Here is a 6,000-nt window from a genome sequence, read left to right as displayed (position 1 = left end):
CATATGAGGCAGACTGTTTGCTTTAATATGTCCTCTGAATGTATGTTCTGTCCTATTCACTTCCTTCCTTCCTGACTTAGTTTTGACTAGCAAATGTAAACATAAGTAGTAAGGTTCCTCCATAATCGTTACTGAAATGTTTAAGTTTATTTTAAATTGAAAAGTGGTCATAGATGTTTGTCCAAAAATCTGATGATCTGTAGTGGAACATGGTCTCCTTGAAACGAATGTCTGCCTGTGGTATTTCTAGAACCTGGGTTTAGGAGGAGGGAGGAATCTTGTGGGAAGCAAGCTAATATTTTCTTATTGATAAGTATGAAGTAATAATTGTCCTATTTTTCCAGATAAAAGAGCCATCTGAAATCATCCTAACTCTGCGTCCCCAAGGAGAAGAAGTATATGTTACAGTGGATTTGTGGGTCAGCTGCCCCCAGACATACCCAGATGTGTAAGTAGCTATTAGAACGGAACCCCTCTTCCACCCTATAAGCACTATCTGGCTTCACTGGTTGTACCTTCTACCCATGCAGAAGTATTAAGATCAGTTAATGATCACTGTTTAGCTCTCTTTCCACTCCCCCCCTCCACCCCAATCAGTTGCCCGACTTGACATTACGAGTTGAAGACCCTTCTTTTTTCTCGCTCCCCCCTTGTGGAATAACTTGCCTTATTTATTATTTGAGAGATGAGCCTCTCACAAAATCTTTCAAGGACTCCTTAAAAACTAACTTATTTCTATGAGCTTTTGGGGCAGGATGACTGAAGTGTTGTCAGTGGCGTAGTAAGGGGAAGGGGGGTCTGCCTGGGTGCCGTCTTGGTGAGGGCACAGGCACCTGTCCTCCTCTCCGCCCCATCCCGCTCCTTCCCTGCCCCCCCCCACTGCCGCGTGTGCACGCTGCTTTCCGTAGCTCTGTAACATTCCCTGGCGCGAGCAGCAACCCTCCAACCTGCTGTCATACCAGCTCTTCCTCTGATGTTATTTCTGGAACTTATGCCTAGAAAGTGTGACGTCATAAGAAGAGCCGCCACTGGTGCAACTGCAGCTTTGGGAGTTGCTGCTCGCGCCAGGAACGTTACAGAGGTACGGGGGAAGGGAAGCGGGGCACGGGGAAGGAGTGTGTGGCGGTGGGGGAGCAGGGGAGGGGCAGGGGCACCACCGCCCTGGGCGCCTCTCACCCTCGCTATGCCACTGGGTGTTATGGTGATAATCTGCTTGTATTTTTATTTACTCTCACTTTCTCTGATTTTTTTTTCTCTCTCTCTCTCTTAGTTCTCTTTTCTTTTAGAATTTGGTTTCCTCTAATCCAGATATATCCTATATCTACCATGCCCTACAAACATGATCAAAAAACTACAGACTGTTCAGAACACAGCTCTCAGACTAATCTACTCCCTCGGAAAATATGACCACATCACCAACGCCTACCTAGACTCACATTGGCTACCGATTAGAGCCAGATTTCAATTCAAACTATACTGTCTAATCTTCAAAGTATTCAATGGTACTGCACCTGCCTATCTAAACGATCGCCTAAACCGGGGGTCGGCAACCCGCAGCTCCAGAGCCGCATGCGGCTCTTTTTCACCTTTGCCGCGGCTCCAGTAGTGTGTCACACGGGCCGGAGTCTTTCAGTGGCTGCGGCGCGCTCCTGAAGAATGGGAGGCACGGAGGATGACGTGTGATAGAGGTCTGCACGGGGATGCCCCCTGGCCCACGGGACTCCCACAGGGAAGAAAACAGCCTACCTAAATTCTGGCGATGCAGGCATGCAGCTTACAAGTCCGGCATCGAGGCTAGAAATAGCCATGCTGAGCAGTGAGCTCAGCACGTACACAGATGAAAGCCTTGCTTGCTGATTGGTCCGGCGGCCCCGCCTATCAGCCTTCCTCTCCCCGATGTCAAAGACGCCAATGCCGGGCATTAGGCTGTTTTTGTCATTTTGGGGGGGGGCGAGACTCGTAGAGGGAAGGCCTCGATGTCGGCAGCTTGTCTTGATCACCGCTGCTGACGAGTTGCTGAAGAGAGCCGCGGAGCAGGGGGGTGTTGCCAGGCGCAGGTAGAAGGGAGAGGGCCAGATGCAGGACTCGTGGGTGAGGGAGGAGAAGAGAGAGAGAAAGAGAGAGGGGAGGGAAACAAAAGGAAATATTTCATACTGGGCTGGGCCGGAGTGGAGGGAGGATGGAAAGATTCTAGCTACAGGGTGCAGTAACAAAGGAAAAGGGGGGGAAAGCTGAAAATGGAGATAGTGACACAAAGAAGAGAAAGGGTAAGCAGGACCTACTGAATAAGGATAGAGATACAGAGGGGACATGAAGAGGAGGTGCTTATTGGCCCAGTAATGGTGGTGATCTGTGATTTTTAGCAGTACAGTGGTATTGCGGCAGAAACGCCGAACAATTTTCACAAAGGTTGCAGGTAATGCTTGACCGCTACTCTTGAGGATGTTGCCAATCAGAAGGCCATTATGGCTCAGAATCATAAATGGACTGATATTGAAAACCTTCCCAAACTGGACAAACTTGTATTCGAAACACGGAATGCCATCCCCAACACTTATATAAACATGAACAAGTATGCATATGTATGTGAGCAGGTCTTCTCCAACATGAACTATATTAAAAACAAACATCGATCACGCCTCACAGATGACAGCTTGCAAGCCTGTGTGAAAATGAAGGTGACGTCTTACAGCCCTGATGTGCAGACACTGTGCACTGAGGTTCAGGAGCAAAAATCCCATTAACCAGCTAAATTAAATATTTTAATTAACTATTAATGTGCAAAAATATATTTTACATTGTTAAGTGAAAAAGTCCTTTTTTTCTTCAGATTGACAGCTAACTGCATGATCCTGTATATAGCATTAAGATAAGAAACAATATATGCAGTGTTAGATTTGTTTTATAATGGTTTTGCGGCTCCAAGTTTTTTTTTCTTTTCGAAAACGGGTCCAAGTGGCTCTTAAAGGTTGCAGACCCCTGGCCTAAACCGTAACCTTCCACCCAGAATAAGAAGAACACTGACACCATTCTCATACCCACCACTCAATGGCTCTCATCGTAAAAAGCTTTATGATAACCTCATAGCAACGCATGCAGCAAAACTCGAACCCTCCATCACCAGATTGTTAACCTCAACATCTGACTTCAAAGCATTCCGTAAAGAAGTCAAAACGCTGTTATTCAAAAAGTATATACAATCTACCTAATCTCCCTCTCCTCTTCCACTTACACCGACCAGGTTTTGCTCACTCCCTGGCACCATACCCTCAATCGACCAAAAATATAAAAAAAAATATATATATATACGGAACCTAATTCATCCTACTGAAACCGATTACCTACCAACGTATGGAAACAGACTATTTGATATGTAATGTAATGTAACATGATTTATCTTCCAATGTTATTATGTCTACACACTCATTCTGTTATTAAGTCTATACCCTCAATCTGTATTCTCCAATGTCATGTACCCTCCTGGAAATGTCCAGCTCTCTTCTTATGTAATCCGCTTTGAACCACAAGGTACAAGCGGAATAAAAATCACTAATGTAATGTAATGTAATGTAATATATCAATACCACTGTTATATAAAAAAAAATATTTGATTTCATGATTGCCTTAGCTATCCACCATATTGTTTCCAATTGGAAAGACAATTCTAGGCTTAATTTTTTACAAATGGTAGCATCACCTTTGTGTCATCAGAAAGTATGAGGTAATAATAACATTCAAACAAAATAACATAGCCAGATTCACAAAAATTTGGACCCCCCTCTTGATGAATATGCAATGACTCATGTAAATCCTAATTAACTTTACTTTGCATATCAACTATACTATATTTGCATATTATTATGTATATTTTGGTATCTGCGGCTTATTGTTTTGTTTTATTCTTATACTTTTGTATTTGTAAAATTTCAATAAAATCTCAATTAAAACAAAAGAACAAATTGAATAAAAACGGAAAAAAAAGAATTTGGTTTGTCTCTATAACTATCCATATGGTAGTTCCTTTTCATTTCTATGAATATTTTCCTTTCTTTTTTGCAAACCGATTTGATCTGTTTATCAGCTAAGATGGTCTGACAAATCCAAATAAATTAAACTTAACTGCTCAGCCCAGAGTATATATTTGGTGTCATGATGATAGCCACAATTTTATCATCTTCCTTTAATTATATTTTCTTTCTAAATGCTATTTTTTGTTTCTAGCCCCCCTGATCTGGATTTAAAGAATGTGAAAGGTCTCTCAAATGAAAATGTAAACCTGTTGAAATCAAGACTTCAGCAGTTGTCCAAAGAGCTGTGTGGCGAGGTAAGAGCTATATCAATAAGTGGGGTAAGAAGTGCATCAAAAGAGGCCTGATTGGTTGAAGTGAGAATTGCATGGATAGGTCATCCCACTTTCCGTTGATGCCCTAACATAAAGGTGACTAACCTTTCATACATCAAGAGCCAAGGAACCTTATTTTGAAAAGATTGCGAGGGGCTTCAGTGCAGACCTACACATCCCCATCCATTTCTTTGTGCCGAGTCCCACAAGAAAGGCAGAAACTGTCTTAGGACTTTTTCCTGGCCACATAGTTGTGCTGGCCTTGGAGATAGTCTAATTTAGGCTTTAATGGTAATGGGCTGATGGAGAGTTCTGAAGCTTGCAGTTCCTGCACATGATAATCTCCTTACTTCTTCATGGCCAAAGTGCAGTCCTAATTAGAAAGTCCTATTCTCCAAGGACAAGCAAGATATAAATTTCTGGCTTATGATTGATGTTGCTGACGGAGCCCCAATATTGCGATGCTTCCCAACATTCTAGTTCTGGAAACTTTTGGAAGCAGTCTACTGCACACATGTATGTTCCTGCTGTCATCATTGTGTGGGACCAGGCCACTGTCTTCTTTCTGTGGAGCACCCAATTGATCTCTCAGCTTTCACATCCTTTTTATTGCAGTTGTTTCTTTTCAGCGAGTTATCCAGTAGTGCACAGTATATACTCAAACATAAACCTGTCCGAGCGCTATAGAAATTAGTAGTAGTATAAACAAAGATACCATTTTTCCCCTAAAAGGGGGACAAAAATGGTAACTTAAATATAAACTGATGTGGGTAGTGGTACGGTTATTGGCTGAAGTCTGCCGGTTTGTGTGTGGTTGGGGGGGGTGGTGGTGTTGGTTGCAGGTGGGCTTGTCAGTGGTGGGGGCTTTAGCAGCTTTACAAGAGACTGCTGCTGGAAGTCTCTGCAGCCATTTTTGCTGTGGAAAAAGAATGGGCAGGATCGAGTGGGGATTGCTCCTGGCCCAACTTGCTGCTAGGTCTAGGGTGTTTTTTTACTCTTACATGGGAGGGAGGGAACGCTAGCTGCCGACAGGTGGGGGTAGAGGTAGGGGGTGGAGGCACAGCCGTGGCTATGGGCTCATGAGAAAATGTGGATGCATATGAAGAGGAAAAAACCCCACTGTGAAGACGATGATCTCGATGAACAGTTTATTGTGATAAAGTCTTCAAATATAAAAGCAACATGTAAGTTTATTGAAGTTTACTTGATCACCACCTCTCCCAACATGCTGACAACGACCGACTACAAATCATTTTGAAAAGAAATCAAAACCTTGTTATTCAAAAAATTTATCAGGAAATCCTAAAACATCTCCATGACTATCCCCAGTCTTGTAAATTTCACAGCAAAGTCTCAACCATTTAAACAGCACCCTAATTTGTAATTTTCCTGGAAATATCTTCTTTTGTAATCCACCCAGAACTGCAAGGTATTGGCGGAATAGAAGTCACTAATGTAATGTAATAAGTATGTGAAATGTGAATGCTGCTCATATAGCACATAAAATGCTGGAAACAGAATGAAAGTATGTACATGAATAACCTAAAATACGAGGGAAGATCTGGAGAAAAAAAAAGATGTCGGATGGAAAGCTGCTGAAGTGTGTATGTGTAAGGGTGAATGAATAAGTAAGTAGACATTGTGAGAAAAAAGTGGCA

General features: G+C 42.7%; 1 protein-coding gene across 1 annotated transcript in view; it reads left to right on the top strand.

Annotated features, from left to right (window-relative positions):
• Nucleotides 1–209: 209 nt before the first annotated feature.
• Nucleotides 210–6,000, top strand: part of EIF2AK4 (eukaryotic translation initiation factor 2 alpha kinase 4) — a 271,684-nt gene continuing 265,893 nt past the window's right edge. The window contains exons 1-3 of the mRNA XM_033953235.1: nucleotides 210–257; nucleotides 345–448; nucleotides 4,222–4,324. Of these exons, the coding sequence (XP_033809126.1) occupies nucleotides 210–257; nucleotides 345–448; nucleotides 4,222–4,324 (255 nt within the window). The remainder of the gene's footprint in view (nucleotides 258–344; nucleotides 449–4,221; nucleotides 4,325–6,000) is intronic.

The sequence above is a fragment of the Geotrypetes seraphini genome, chromosome 7, assembly GCF_902459505.1.
Source record: "Geotrypetes seraphini chromosome 7, aGeoSer1.1, whole genome shotgun sequence".
In the NCBI taxonomy this organism is placed as follows: Eukaryota; Metazoa; Chordata; class Amphibia; order Gymnophiona; family Dermophiidae; genus Geotrypetes; species Geotrypetes seraphini.
Note: the sequence above shows the minus strand (reverse complement) of the source record. Positions and strands in the feature narration are given on the sequence as shown.